The 13,502-nt window shown below is 36.0% G+C and overlaps 3 protein-coding genes and 1 pseudogene across 4 annotated transcripts; 3 read left to right on the forward strand and 1 right to left on the reverse strand.

The window, feature by feature from the left end:
* LOC147946204 (14-3-3-like protein GF14 mu) lies at nt 1-419 on the forward strand. The gene is made up of 2 exons (XM_087509534.1): nt 1-76; nt 154-419. The coding sequence occupies exons 1-2, from the start codon at nt 1-3 to the stop codon at nt 417-419; spliced, it is 342 nt and encodes a 113-aa protein (XP_087365660.1).
* Nucleotides 420-1,207: 788 nt separating this feature from the next.
* LOC104784166 (pentatricopeptide repeat-containing protein At3g58590 pseudogene) lies at nt 1,208-3,694 on the forward strand (annotated as a pseudogene). Its single transcript, XR_015597527.1, has one exon. The product of XR_015597527.1 is annotated as a pentatricopeptide repeat-containing protein At3g58590 pseudogene (transcript).
* On the reverse strand, nt 3,633-6,252 carry LOC104781771 (uncharacterized). Its single transcript, XM_010506513.2, has 7 exons — nt 5,918-6,252; nt 5,191-5,222; nt 4,725-4,898; nt 4,607-4,638; nt 4,439-4,529; nt 4,220-4,331; nt 3,633-4,143 (listed from the first exon to the last, which is right to left on the reverse strand). The coding sequence occupies exons 1-7, from the start codon at nt 6,053-6,055 to the stop codon at nt 3,823-3,825; spliced, it is 900 nt and encodes a 299-aa protein (XP_010504815.1). The 5' UTR covers nt 6,056-6,252; the 3' UTR covers nt 3,633-3,822.
* Nucleotides 6,253-6,495: 243 nt separating this feature from the next.
* LOC104781772 (ketol-acid reductoisomerase, chloroplastic) lies at nt 6,496-9,899 on the forward strand. Its single transcript, XM_010506514.3, has 10 exons — nt 6,496-6,936; nt 7,068-7,160; nt 7,366-7,431; nt 7,548-7,688; nt 7,785-8,012; nt 8,102-8,219; nt 8,295-8,434; nt 8,526-8,693; nt 8,787-8,942; nt 9,356-9,899. Exons 1-10 carry the CDS (start codon nt 6,643-6,645, stop codon nt 9,722-9,724), a joined length of 1,773 nt encoding a protein of 590 aa, XP_010504816.2. The 5' UTR covers nt 6,496-6,642; the 3' UTR covers nt 9,725-9,899.
* Nucleotides 9,900-13,502: the final 3,603 nt, after the last annotated feature.

A 13,502-nucleotide genomic window follows, 5' to 3' on the forward strand; every position in this document is an offset into this window, starting at 1 on the left:
ATGAGTGAAGAAGTTACAGAACGTACACGACTTTTCAAAATTTTTGTGGTAGCTGAATTTAGATTGAGATTTGACGGTAATTAACAATTTCTATTCTTTTTTGTTCTTTGTAGTGTAAAATTTTGATTTAGCATTTTCATGTTTTAATGTTAGATTTGAAGGAAGTCGTCAAAAACATACAAGAGCTGAAAGTTGATCTAACAATGGAAGAGAAGAAATGCTTGGCAAAGGTAAATGACAACCTATTACGTGAGGCGCAAAGGACACTGAAAACTCTCAAGACCATAGATCATGAAGAGGCAATAAAAAGAGACGTTGATCTGGAGTGGATTAAAGTGTATTTAGAAGACAACTTGATTGTTTTTAAGAAAATATGTGATGAGATTCAAAAGCTGTTGGTTTGTGTTGTCTCACTTTAATTACTCTTTATTGTCCTTTTCCTTTAATAGTTTCAGAAATTCATTTTATATGAATTAGATATGTAAACCAATGTTATACAAACATTAAACTAAGAATGTAAAAGAAAGATGGGAGGGATAAGGAGAACAACTTTTCTTAATTAATAAATAGCATTGTATTGTTAAAATACCATAATATTAAAATTACACTACTTGTATTGTTAGATTGGATGGTTGTTTAGAAAAATCCAGTGTTCAAGAAAGCGGTCTAGGCGGCCGCCTAGGCGTTCTCTAGGCGTTAGGTGTTCAACAGACACCTAGATGACCGCCTGAACCGCTTAAAATTACATAAATTTTATTTTAATATTTATTTTTGATTTTTAACTACATATATTTAAATTATTAAGTTTTATATCTGTATACATAATTATAAATGTTTATATGTTGTTAATAACTTAAAGAAATGTATTTTTCTTAATTTTGTTTATAATTTATATTTTTTATTTTTCCAACATATATTTTTATATAATTTTATATATACATGATATTTGATGTTGTAAACGCCTAAATCGTCTAAAAACCGTCTAGATTCCGATTAAATGTTCTAGGCACTAGGCGCTAGGCGGTATTTGGGCGAACGCTTTCTTGAACAGTGAAAAAACCATAGTATTATTAATTCGATTTTCTTTAAATATCAGCCAAGTTGGTCCATTGGACAGACCAAACCGTGATCTTGTGGTTGAACCAGCCGGTTGCGGTTTAGATTAACCCTTTATAGTTCCCTGGTTCTGTTTCTTAACATCAAACTTTGTTTGTTCCCTATATTTAAAAATCATAACTTTAAAACAAAATTCGAAAACTTGATTAGAGCTTTCTTCATGATGCGTAAAATTTAGTTCCAGTAATTAGAACTGAGATCGATCTGGGAAGTACTCTGTTCTCAGTACCCACTCCGCATGAACCTCAGCTGTCGAGATCTCGTCAATCACAACGATCGTCTAGTTAGTTTACTCAATGTCTGCAGAAAAGCTCCTTCCTTTGCAAGGACCAAAGCTCTTCACGCTCTCTCCATCACGTTATGCTATGCCCTTCAGCAGCCTGTTTATATCTCCAACAACATTATCTGTCTTTATGAGAAGCTTGGCGATGTATCTTTTGCAGGCAAAGTGTTTGATCAAATGCCTGAGAGAAATAAAGTGTCTTTCAACACGATCATCAAAGGGTACAGCAGATGCAGGGATGCAGAGAAAGCCTGGGGTGTATTCTCTGATATGAGGTATTCTGGATATTTGCCGAATCAGTCAACAGTGAGTGGTTTATTGTCCTGTGCATCGTTTGATGTTTATGCTGGAACTCAGTTACACGGTTTGAGCTTTAAGTATGGCTTGTTTATGGATGATGCTTATGTTGGTACTTGTTTGTTGTGTTTGTATGGGAGGCTTGAGTTGCTGGAAATGGCGAAACAGGTTTTTGATGATATGCCGTTTAAGAGCTTGGAAACATGGAACCATATGATGTCTTTGTTGGGGCATCGTGGTTTTCTCAAAGAATGCATGTTTCTGTTCCGTGAGCTTGTTAGGAAGGGGGCTTGTTTATCTGATTGCTCTTTCTTGGGTGTATTGTCGGGTGTTTCTTGTGAAAATGACTTGGTAATATGCAAACAGTTGCACTGCTCAGCAATGAAAAAAGGGTTAGCTTGTGAAATTTCCGTCGTTAACTATCTCATCAGTAAATATGGAAAATGTGGCAACACACATATGGCAGAGAGAATGTTTGAGGAGGCAGGTTCCTGGGATGCAGTGTCATGGAACTCCATAATTGGTGCAACAGCCAAAGGTGAGAACCCTTTAAAAGCACTCAAACTCTTTGTAAGTATGCCAGAGCATGGGTTTTCCCCGAACCAAGGTGCATATGTTAGTGCTCTTAGTGCGTCTTCTCATATGCAGATATTTAGTTTCGGATGCCAGATTCATGGCACGCTAATCAAGAATGGCTTTGAAACTGACATTCTTTTAGGGAATGCACTAATCGACTTTTATGCTAAATGTGGTAGTCTGGAAGGTGCCCGCCTATGCTTCGACTCTGTACGTGATAAGAACATTGTATGTTGGAATACATTGCTTTGGGGTTATGCCAATAAAGATGGTTCCATTTGTCTCTCTTTGTTTCTTCAAATGCTTCAAATGGGTTTCATGCCAACTGAATATACTCTTTCGACAGCACTTAAATCATGTTGTGTCATTGAGTTACAACAGCTGCACTCTGTTATTGTGAGAATGGGATATGAAAATAATGAATATGTGTTAAGCTCTCTCATGAGATCCTACGCCAAGAATCAACTGATGAGTGATGCTCTTCTTCTGCTGGATTGGTCTAGTGGGACATCTTCTGTTGTCCCACTTAACATTGTCGCCGGAATGTATAGCAGAACAGGTCAGTACCATGAATCTGTGAAGCTGATTTCGACATTAGAACAACCCGACACTGTATCTTGGAACATTGCAATAGCAGCTTGCTCCCGTTCTGATAATTATGGAGAAGCTATTGAACTTTTCAAACACATGCTTCAATCAAACATTCGCCCTGATAATTACACATACGTTAGTATCTTAAGTTTGAGCTCTAAGCTCTGTGACCTTACGCTTGGGAGTTCTATTCACAGTGGAATCATCAAAACAGATTTCAGCCGTGCTGACACATTTGTTTCCAATGTATTGATTGACATGTATGGGAAATGCGGAAGCATTAGGAGTGTAATTAAAGTCTTTGAAGAAACAAGAGACAAGAATCTCATTACATGGACGACACTGATTTCGTCTCTTGGCATCCATGGATATGGACGTGAGGCATTTAAAATGTTTAAGCAATCGCTATCTCTAGGTTTTATGCCAGATCGAGTCTCTTTCATCTCTATGCTAACTGCTTGCAGACATAGTGGAATGGTAAAAGAAGGAATGGATTTGTTTCAGAAAATGAAGGTTTATGGTGTTGAACCAGAAATGGATCATTATCGTTGTGCCGTTGATCTTTTGGCTAGAAATGGTTACCTAAAGGAAGCCGAGCATCTGATTCATGGAATGCCATTCCCTGCAGATGCACCTGTATGGCGTACGTTTCTTGATGGTTGCAATCGATTTGCAGAAGAACAGAGAAACACTCTCAATGTCGTCTCTTTTCAGTAGTTGAAGAAAGTAGAATTGCAAAAGAAGTGTAAATTTTGATATTTATCTGTTGTTTCTCTTGCAACGTTCATATATTTATACGATCAAAATGAAAACTTCAGAGTTTTATCACAAGTTCAGGGAGACAACTTGTGTTTTGCAATTATACAGAAGATGAGCTCTATCAGTAGCAAGCAATCCAAACTTTGATCAGTCATGTTACTTATAAAACGATGATATGGTAAAAAGATAATAAGTTTACATCAACCCGCAGCCTGGAAATCTCCAAAGTCATCATCTGGTGCATCACCTTCAACGCCTCCATCTCTGGCTTCTTGGTCTTCTTTCATCTCTTCTTCATGCTTTGTATCTACATCTTGTTGTTTTGGCGATATTTGGAGGCTGAGGCTTGGTGGTAGACTTGACGGGGACTTCTGAGCGGTTGTGACAGGGGAAAGCGGTCCAGGAGGTGGAGGTGGTGGGATGATTGAAGGAATGGTTTCTATTGACTTTCCCTTATCCTCCAACGAGAGATTGCTGAAATTCTTCTCTACCATTTTCGACTTTGTGTCCTTGTCGCTTCTCTGTTTCAATCATTTTGATGTCAGCAACAAGAAACATGTGGAAAATGTATATATATACAATAACTGTCAATCTTACATTTTTTAGTTGGAGAACAATTGTTTCTCCTTCCTTTAAGCTGTAATCAACAGAAGAAGTATTTTGAAAGTGTTGTTCCATTTCTTCTGCTGTTTTCTTCTTGTTCAAATACCTTTAGCGAAGAGAGAGAGAGAGAGGGAGATGAGATTCAGACGTGATTTAGTTGTTTCTTAAGAATGAATCTAAAAGAACACTTGAAAATTGGAGGTGGAATGTTACTTCATATGGTCATGGAGTGCTGCTTGGAAATCATAGGCTTCTGTTCTTTCCCGGAATCCGATTCCAATAAAAGCATGGCGAACACGACCATCTGCATTGCTTCAAAGAACTAAACTCAAAACAACTCCTACAAGTTAACATCTCTATATCTATATGGTAAGTGAGTACCTATCTTTTCTTCAACACGGAGAACAAAATATCTACACGACAAAACAGCTTGTTTTTGTTAGATAAGCTGCACATCATGAGAAGACCAAGTTAAGTTCTAAGGTCAACTTTTTGTTACCTGCTACTGTCGATTACGGCTTCTACTGGATGAAGATCGCCCTCTCGTAGAAAAGCCTGAGCGTAAAGTTCCCCTGTGGTTTTATCTACAAGTTTAATAATGCATTCTTCTCCTTTGCTCACCACTTTCAAAGCTCCTTCCCACGCCCATTTGTTCACGTCCCACTCATCTGCTCTGCAAGGATCAAATTATTAAAAAAATATCAGCTGATGTCTATCTCCTCCATCTTCCAAAGAATTACTCGATACACTTTTTTCAAGTATCTTTAGCCTAAGAAGCCAAGTTGAGTTGATAAAAGGTGAATGTAACTAGATATATGACCATCTTGATTCAATAAGATTTATCCGAGTTTTTTTGATCATGTGCTAAGCCAAAGGGTTTGCAGAAAAACGGGTTTTGTAAGGATCTCCTAACTACAGAGATCAGAATGATTTAAAGATGTTCTGTCATGAAGGCAAGAAAGAACCTGTAGGAAGCTGCACTTTTCCTTGGAGGTATCTGCATACACACACAAACAAAAGAAAGACGAAGAGGAGCTCACTATCTGTAACAGTCCCGTAAAGTAAACAAAGACAGGAGAAAGCATTAACGGTAGGATAGGATTCAAAACGAGTACATTAAGCTCCAAGGTAGTCCATTATCTTTTGAGACTTTTTTTAGGCTAATCTAAATAACAGCACTTCACAATGTCTAATGAGTTCAGGGCAACAAAAATTTGGAATCTCAAACATCCTAGAACAGAATGAACATCTAAAAATTTCAAGATTATATCTAGCAGCTCGTACGATTTCAAAGACCTCATCAAGAAACCACTTAGCATGCCACAGTTTAAAACAGACAACTTTAAATCACTGTACTTCAGACGAAATGAAATCTCCTTCAAAAAAATTCTTGCCGATAGTTAAAAATGTGTAATTGATCACGCCCTTAAACCAGCTTGAGACACAAAAAATTTGGGCGATCAAGAAATTAACTAACTTTCAACAAATGCAGATTAAGATACTATCCTCAACACTATTGCAAGACACCTATAGCACACAGATTGAAATTAACTAATGCTCAGATCCAAAATCATCAAGTGAACTAAAGATGTAACTTCAAGTCTTCAAACATAAAAGAAGCAATATTTATCAAAAAAAATCCCCAATACACAACAATCTCATTATAAACGTAAGAAAAGTTGAAAAATTTACCAAATAAACATAGCATTCAGGCACTTGGAACAGAGCAATCTCTATAGCTTCTCTCTCCTCGTTATCATCGACGGTCACAGGACCAGTGGAAGGTTTCTTGTCTTCCTTCATACTCGAAGAAGACGAAGCTTGATCCATCTCAGAAACAAACCCAGATGACACTGAATCGATCAAACACACACACACACACACCCGTCAAAAATCTTTAATGTTAAGTCTTCGCCAAACTGTGATTACAACAATTTCACACAGAAGTCGCCAAGACGAAGAAACGTAGAGGTTTCGCGTTAGGTGTGTGTTAGTGTACCATAAACTTCGATCTGAGCCAACCTCCAAACCATCGGATCTCGTTTATTACTTTTAATCTAAACCGTCAATTACGTTGACTTTCAAGACCCTGACTATAGACTGCGGACACGTGTGCTTCGTCCGCCGCTGGGAAGTCAACATCGAAGCAGTTGATGGATCAACCAATACCAATAGGCTATATTTAATATTATGGGCCTTTAGTATTATGGGCCAGAACTAATGGGTCAAGGCCCATTATAATACTTGAAAATAAACAAATTGTAAAATCTGCCTCTTGGTGGTGATGAGTAGGTGAAATGCTTATATTAATAAATCTCTCTCTCTCTCTCCACTTGGAGTGAGTTTGTGTGACCCTAATTTGTGAGAGCTCTCTCTTTCTCTTTGCGCAGTCAATTTGCTACACAACTGAGAAAAAAATGGCGGCTGCGACTTCATCCATCGCTCCTTCCCTCTCATGCCCATCTCCTTGTTCTTCATCCAAAACCCTTAGGTCTTCTAAAGCTAGAGCCTTGGCTCTGCCCAATATCGGTTTCCTCTCTTCTTCTTCCAAGTCTCTGAGGTCTTTAACTGCTACCGTCGCTGGGAATGGTGTCGGTTCCTCCCTCGCCGCTCGTATGGTTTCGTCTTCTGCGGTCAAAGCCCCTATGTCTTTGGATTTCGAGACATCTGTCTTCAAAAAGGAGAAAGTCTCTCTTGCTGGCTACGAAGAGGTTTATCTCATTATCCTTTTATTATCTCTATTCGAATCTGTGTGGCGGTGATTATATAATCATTTGCATGTGGCTGATGTATTCTGTGATTGTTGCTAATGTTTTTGTTTTGTTTGCTAATGTTTGTTTAGTACATTGTGAGAGGAGGAAGGGATTTGTTCAAGCATCTTCCAGATGCTTTCAAGGGGGTTAAGCAGATTGGTGTGATTGGTTGGGGATCTCAGGTACTTACTTTTTGGCTTCTCTTTATTTGTACTTCTTTACTTTAGATTGTGGATATGGAATCTTGTTTACGGCATGTGTAGAATAAAGGAAATGAATAAAATATTTAAATTCTCATATAAAGTTGGAATGAACAAGATTAGTTGCAAGTTCTTGTGTCTACTCCATTTGTTGTTCTAAACTCGCTGTACTTATATCTTTATGCAGGGACCTGCCCAAGCTCAGAATTTGAGAGATTCACTTGTGGAGGCTAAGTCTGACATTGTTGTTAAGGTATTTTAACTGCTGAGTTGACTGCATATTTTTTGTCTATTTGCTTTATCTTGGCTTTGTGCTGTTACTTGAAGGCTTTGTTCTGACATGGTTTGTCTTTTTCTACTTTAACGTAGATTGGGCTCAGAAAAGGGTCTCGCTCATTTGAGGAGGCACGTGCCGCTGGCTTCACTGAAGAAAGTGGTACTTTGGGTGATATATGGGAAACTATCTCTGGCAGTGATCTTGTATTGCTGTTGATCTCTGATGCTGCTCAGGTAACCGCACTTTGTTACAAATAATATATCTAGTACTTGTTGACTTATTACTCTCTTAGGTTTATACATCGATTTTAAAGTATCCTGTTTTTGCAGGCTGATAACTATGAGAAAATATTCTCTCACATGAAGCCAAACAGCATTCTCGGTTTATCACACGGGTTTCTACTAGGGCATTTACAGTCCTTGGGACTCGATTTCCCAAAGAACATCAGTGTGGTCGCTGTGTGCCCTAAGGGAATGGGTCCTTCTGTGAGGAGGCTATATGTCCAAGGAAAAGAAATTAACGGTGCTGGAATTAACGCTAGTTTTGCAGTCCACCAGGTTTTCTATCTCTCTATCTCTACTGCAGAAAGCTCTTATACCTCATGTGTTCATTTTTTTGACCACCACTTCTGTTATTTTGTTGGCAGGATGTTGACGGTAGAGCTGCCGATGTTGCTCTGGGATGGTCAGTAGCACTTGGTTCTCCTTTTACTTTTGCTACTACTCTTGAACAAGAGTACAGGAGTGACATCTTTGGAGAAAGAGGTGAGTTGAGCCTTTAAATTTTTAATAGAATTCGCGTAATCCATACTTAAGCCTATCTTCTTTTTTTGTTTAAAGGTATTTTGCTCGGTGCTGTCCATGGAATTGTGGAGTCTCTGTTTAGAAGGTACACCGAAAATGGGATGAGTGAAGACTTGGCATACAAGAACACAGTAGAATGCATCACAGGAACAATTTCAAGGACTATCTCTACCCAGGTTAGTATCTGTAGAAACCAGACTAATTCGTTCTTTTGGCCAAATTGGAATCAAAAAGTGAAACCTGTTTCTGATGAATTATGAACATCAGGGAATGTTGGCCGTGTACAACTCCTTGTCTGAAGAAGGTAAAAAAGATTTCGAGACTGCATACAGCGCATCCTTCTATCCTTGTATGGAGATTCTCTATGAATGTTATGAGGATGTACAAAGTGGTAGTGAAATCCGAAGTGTTGTCTTAGCCGGTCGTCGCTTCTATGTAATGACTCTTCTGACTGAATCTTCCTTTTATGGCATTTACCCAAAACACATTTTAAGCAGGAATTTTGATGGATTCTCTTACTTGTAACAGGAAAAAGAAGGATTGCCAGCATTCCCAATGGGAAACATTGACCAGACAAGAATGTGGAAGGTGGGTGAACGTGTCAGGAAGTCCAGACCTGCTGGTGACTTGGGTCCATTGTATCCCTTCACCGCTGGAGTTTATGTAGCACTTATGATGGCTCAGGTATGTTTGTGTTTATATATCTTGTGTGCCCACTATTGTTTCGATTTGGTTTGGATTTTTGGTTATGCAAAGTAGGTTCAGTTTCAATTTTGATTCAGATTTTAGGTTTTAGTCTGAAGATTTTTTCCAAGAATTTGCTTAGAATAGGTTTATCCTTTACTTGGATTTTTTGTTCTTTTTTGTTAAATATACACGTCTAGTTTGAAGTAATACCAACAAAATTGTAAATTCAATTGGTTTATCTCCTTTTGTTTTAAAGAAATTGTGATATTGATCTGTTTATTTTTAAATCGACTTCTTTGCATGGTTCTGGTTCGAATCAACCGTAGTGAACAACCCTAGATGTAATATATATCGTGCTATTATTTTCCAGTGATTTCTCAGAATCTAAATTTCTTTGGGGTTTTGTGTAGATTGAGATCTTGAGGAAGAAAGGTCACTCTTACTCAGAAATCATCAACGAAAGTGTGATTGAATCAGTGGACTCTCTAAACCCATTTATGCACGCCAGGGGAGTGTCCTTCATGGTTGACAACTGCTCGACCACAGCAAGATTGGGTTCGAGGAAATGGGCACCACGGTTCGACTACATCCTGACCCAACAAGCTCTTGTGGCTGTGGACGGTGGTGCAGCGATCAACAGAGACCTGATCAGCAACTTCTTCTCTGACCCAGTCCATGGTGCCATTGAGGTCTGCGCACAGCTGAGGCCTACCGTCGATATCTCTGTGCCTGCTGATGCAGACTTTGTCCGACCTGAGTTGCGTCAATCTAGCAACTGAGAGCAACTGAGCGAAGAGTTGAAAAGTTGGTCAGAGTCTCTTATTTGTAATCGGAGTTTTTAAGTGAGTCGAGTTTGGGATGTTTTTTAGGCGTGACTGTTTTGTTTGAAGTATTTGAAATAATAATGTCTCTTTTGCTTAAACCCTACAAATCAATAAATAGTTTCGAACTAAACTTTACTACTTTACGATACGATATTTCTTACTACATTTGCAAACTTACAACTTAAATGAGCCTACTAAAGTACTCAATAAGCTCATTACGGGTTCGGGTGAAGCAGGTTTTTGTACCCACTACAATTTCGCTACACGTGAACGTATTGTACTGTACTGTGAAATTTAATAACTGAGATGGGCTCAAAGCTTATCAGAGCCCCTTGTCATCAATATCTTGGTTTAGTATATTTTACACGAACTTAACCTCTGGTCTCGGTAGCAAAAAAAAAAAAAAAAAAACAGAGACATCTGAGAAAGTAACTTGGTTAAAACTGTATATCCATGTTGATTGATTGATTAAACATAGAATAAAAAGGGATAAGTTTCCGCAAATGCCAGATAGATTATATTGATATGAATATATGTATGTAGTCACACTAGTCACTAGTCTCCAATTTCAAATATAATTATTCTTACAAGGAAAAATAATTTGTGTTCTTGTTTTTCCAAAATTAAAGATAAAGAGGAACTTGGCAGAGCACAATGCTTTTGTCTCTCTTTTTACTGTGAAATGAAAGAATCTAAATTATTAGAATCACATGTAATGACATGTGCTCTCCCTCCTTCTGCACATTTTCATTATATGTCAAGTCTTTTTCCCTTTCCCTCTTATTAAAAAAAAGAGAGAAGAGATATAAATCCACAATGCTTGAGAAAAAAAGAAAAGGAAAAAAAAGGATCAGAATAAATAAATAAATATAAAAATTCTGCAATCATATGATAGTGTGGCTCAAGAACTAGAGAAAGACAAGACCAACATGTGTAGCCAATCATATTGTATAGCTCTTTTCCCACATTTCATGTTCCTTTATCCCAAAAAAAAAAACAAAAAACAAAATTAAAACACTAAAAAGAAACTGTTCTCTTCTAGCTAACTTCAAACTTGTCTTTCGGAATACGTAAATGTCCAATTGATAAGGATTCATGTTATTAGATATAACCAAAATTCAGATGGTGGTGTACTAAGTAAATGAATCTCTTATTTCTCAATGAGACATATTGATTACTGAGTAAGTGAGTAACCCAAAATAACTTTATCGTCTAGGTGTATTTTAAACATCAAACAAAAAAAAAACATGATTGTAATGATAAAATTAGTTATTTTTGGAAGGATAAAAACTTTAATGAGTAACTTTTTTTTTCTTTTTAATGAGAAACTTAGTGGAATCCCACGACGGGACCAATAACCCTTTCAATTTTAATTTACTTTAGCTTTGATATAAGACAAAATCTTGGTGTTTTGTTTTTGTTAAGAGACATAATCTTGGTGTTTAGTGTGAAATCAAATCATATACTATATATGATCTAATTGATTTGACACCAATGCTTTGTAATTATTTCTGTTAATACCAATTCAACCATGATTTCGATCAAGCCACAGTACATATATATGACCCATCATTTTCATCACATACAAATAAACCTATATATGTTATTTTTTCTTATCAATGAAAATATAACAGACGTGAGAGATATACACTTAAGATGTCTTTCAGATTGTTTAATATCCTATAAACTTCATTTAATATTTTCTTTAACCTAATAAAGTAAGCTATAGAAAGGTCTTAGCCTATAAATAAAAAATCATATGATACATCTTATGTTTTAATTTAAAATTTTTGATTATATAATGGTCCACAATTTTTTCTAGATCCGGCCTGATGATTCTTCGTGGCACCAGATTTGAATGAATCTAACTTCACAACGTAGGAACATCATCTGTGATCTATATAATCAATAAAAATAACTTGATCGTTACATCAAATAAGTTTGCCGTAGCTCTTCTAAATGTTCTTATAGATAAAAATTCTTTTAAAAATCAATGCACTTACATAGTTACATGTAAGATATTAAATAAACAGCACATAAATCGTGCGTACTGTGCTAAAAGCTCTTCAACTTTTTCCTCGTTCATGATTACAGAGAGAAACCAAAAAAAAACCATTTTGAATCTCCTTAATTGATCTATTTATTGATCATGATGGCGATGATCGATGATGCATATAAAGGAGATAATTCACAGCTCGTGAGCATATGCTCACATGCTCGAGCATATAGCATCAGATGGCAACCAATGAGTATTTGTAATAATGTTGTTAGTTTAATTATTTGGAATATTTAAAATAAAACATTTTTACTTGCTATTTTTTTTTATCAAGCTAATTTTATTTCTGTTTTAAATTATTAATATGAATATAGATTAATATATTTATATATATATATATATATATATATATACTTCTTACATTAGGTCTAGTTTCGCTTAGGTAGAGTAAATAAATAAGTCAACACTAATTACCAGAGCAAAATGAATACTACGTACTAGCTACTGATCAGATCCGATTTGTGTTAGTTTCAACATGCAATTCATGAGAGTGCCACACAAAAATCGTATAAATCGATATCGTGACTTAGTTTCAACATGCAATTCATGAGAGTGCCACACAAAAATCGTATAAATCGATATCGTTTTGAGTTATAGAAAAACTTATGGATGTCTTCCATCAGCAACCATGACGTGAGACTACTAAAACAATACAATTCAATTAGTTAAACACAAAATAATTGAATCTTTTTAATCCAAGCAACATCTTTGGAACAAATCAACAAATAAATGTATTTTGTTTTCGCATACTTGTACTGTACATGAAAAAGTAAATCTTAATAAGAAAGAATCAGACAATATAGTTAATTATGTATTCTAGCAGTATTTCTATTAAACGTGCGCAACAATTTTTAATTAGATTAAGAAAATGCGAGTTGGACGGTAATGCGATCTACATATATTCTCTTGCTTACTGTGTTTTCGCTGACAACAATTTGCTTATGAAAAACTAAAATATGAATGATGAAAACATTGGATACCCTTAATGACCATAAGGATCGAGCTTAGCCAAGCGTCGCTTGTCGTTAAACCAATAAAATTAGAAAACCAGATGTTGACAAACAAAACAATTAAGAAATATAGAAAACCAGATAATGGACACCCATACGTGGTTCATTTGTCGTTGTATATTGGGAATCATTGTGTTTATTTACTCTATTACTTACCATAGAGGGTATCGTTAGACCAAAACAATACAAATGTGATATTATGCTTACAAAATTAATTGCTAGAACTATTATGTTTTATTATTATTATTAGGTATCTAGAATATCATCGTTGTAGTGTCTGAATATTTCTTTAAACAAGTAGATATATTCAATAAATGTGAAATTTCTCCTTTCAAACATTTTATGTTGTCTAAAAGTTTTCTTGGCTTGCTTAGAAACCTATATATTCCTTCTAAAAAGATTCGACATATTACATAATGATTTGCGACGTTTTGTGTTTTATATTTTTACACCAACTTTAGTAATTAATTATTTTTTGTAAATTAAAGTTTTTCTATTTAAGTGAAAAATTAGGCTAAATAACGATTTAGCAGACGTCACGTTCGATTCTTATAGTTCCTGAAAGACAAAGTCTTCCACCGGAAAAGTTTCTGATTTATGGAAGACTCTCAAAGACTCCCTCGAAGGGTAAAAGACATGTTAAAACATAAACACTTTCTTAAGGATT

This window comes from Camelina sativa, chromosome 4, assembly GCF_030686135.1.
Source record: "Camelina sativa cultivar CO46 ecotype springtype chromosome 4, ASM3068613v1".
NCBI lineage: Eukaryota > Viridiplantae > Streptophyta > Magnoliopsida > Brassicales > Brassicaceae > Camelina > Camelina sativa.

What these genes read in the sequence shown, in the direction of transcription:
- LOC147946204 (XM_087509534.1), top strand. Translation starts at nt 1, where the DNA reads ATGAGTGAAGAAGTTACAGAACGTACACGACTTTTCAAAATTTTTGTG. An exon ending in ATTTAGATTGAGATTTGACG is followed by an intron (nt 77 to 153) that starts GTAATTAACAAT and finishes TTTTAATGTTAG; the next exon opens with ATTTGAAGGAAGTCGTCAAA.
- LOC104781771 (XM_010506513.2), bottom strand. Translation starts at nt 6,055, where the DNA reads ATGGATCAAGCTTCGTCTTCTTCGAGTATGAAGGAAGACAAGAAACCT. An exon ending in GCCGTAATCGACAGTAGCAG is followed by an intron (nt 4,639 to 4,724) that starts GTAACAAAAAGT and finishes TTTGTCGTGTAG; the next exon opens with ATATTTTGTTCTCCGTGTTG. An exon ending in GCACTCCATGACCATATGAA is followed by an intron (nt 4,332 to 4,438) that starts GTAACATTCCAC and finishes TCTTCGCTAAAG; the next exon opens with GTATTTGAACAAGAAGAAAA.
- LOC104781772 (XM_010506514.3), top strand. Translation starts at nt 6,643, where the DNA reads ATGGCGGCTGCGACTTCATCCATCGCTCCTTCCCTCTCATGCCCATCT. An exon ending in TGATCTCTGATGCTGCTCAG is followed by an intron (nt 7,689 to 7,784) that starts GTAACCGCACTT and finishes CTGTTTTTGCAG; the next exon opens with GCTGATAACTATGAGAAAAT. An exon ending in CAAGGACTATCTCTACCCAG is followed by an intron (nt 8,435 to 8,525) that starts GTTAGTATCTGT and finishes TATGAACATCAG; the next exon opens with GGAATGTTGGCCGTGTACAA.